The following is a 658-nucleotide window of genomic DNA, read 5'->3' as shown; positions in this document are numbered from 1 at the left end:
GGGGGGAGCCCCCCCATCCCGGCTGGCCCCGAGCCGCCCCGCTCTCCCCGGGTGCGCATCCGTCGGCGGAGCGCGGAGAGCCCCGCTGCTAACACGTGTGTGCGTGTTACATAAAGCACCGCTACAGCTGGCGGGGGGCGCGCGGGGTGAAGCCGGTGCGAACGCACGTTCCCCGCGGATCGGCGGGCGCCTGCTTTTGCTCGCGTTTGGGAGGGCGGGGGAAGGAAGGCGTGGGGAACACTTTTCGCCTTCCTCCTGACTTTCTGGTTTTGTCGAAACGCTTCATTTCGACGCCGTCTTAGTCCTGCTAACTCTGGTAAGAATGAGTTAAGTTCGTGGAGATCACATTGCGGACCATCTTGTTGGTTTGCAGGTCCCCCAGTGGCTGTTGGCATGAACATAGACATTGCCAGTATAGATATGGTCTCAGAAGTCAATATGGTGAGTATCTAGGGTTTGGGGCCGGTCGCTCTCCGAGGGGGGTGGCTGTCGCTTCCCCCGCCCCTGCCGAGGCGGAGCGGTGCCCGCGGGCGTGCGGGGACCCGGCGAGGCCTCCCGCCCCGGGGCGCCGCCAGGGAGGAGCACGCCGCTTCCGAGAGGGGCGGCTAGGGGGAGGGGGCGGGACGAGGGTCGCGTTTACCCGCCCCCCCCCCCAGCG

At 66.7% G+C, this 658-nt stretch overlaps 1 protein-coding gene across 3 annotated transcripts in view; it reads left to right on the top strand.

Annotated features, from left to right (window-relative positions):
- The window catches only part of GABRB2 (gamma-aminobutyric acid (GABA) A receptor, beta 2), a 172,778-nt gene that overhangs the window by 1,952 nt on the left and 170,168 nt on the right, over positions 1 to 658 (top strand). For all 3 annotated transcript variants that reach the window (XM_010579117.1, XM_010579119.1, XM_010579118.1), the window contains one exon: positions 374 to 441. In XM_010579117.1, coding sequence (XP_010577419.1) covers positions 374 to 441 — 68 coding nt within the window. The remainder of the gene's footprint in view (positions 1 to 373; positions 442 to 658) is intronic.

Source organism: Haliaeetus leucocephalus, unplaced genomic scaffold (assembly GCF_000737465.1).
Source record: "Haliaeetus leucocephalus isolate CR32 unplaced genomic scaffold, Haliaeetus_leucocephalus-4.0 Scaffold656, whole genome shotgun sequence".
NCBI lineage: Eukaryota > Metazoa > Chordata > Aves > Accipitriformes > Accipitridae > Haliaeetus > Haliaeetus leucocephalus.
Note: the sequence above shows the minus strand (reverse complement) of the source record. Positions and strands in the feature narration are given on the sequence as shown.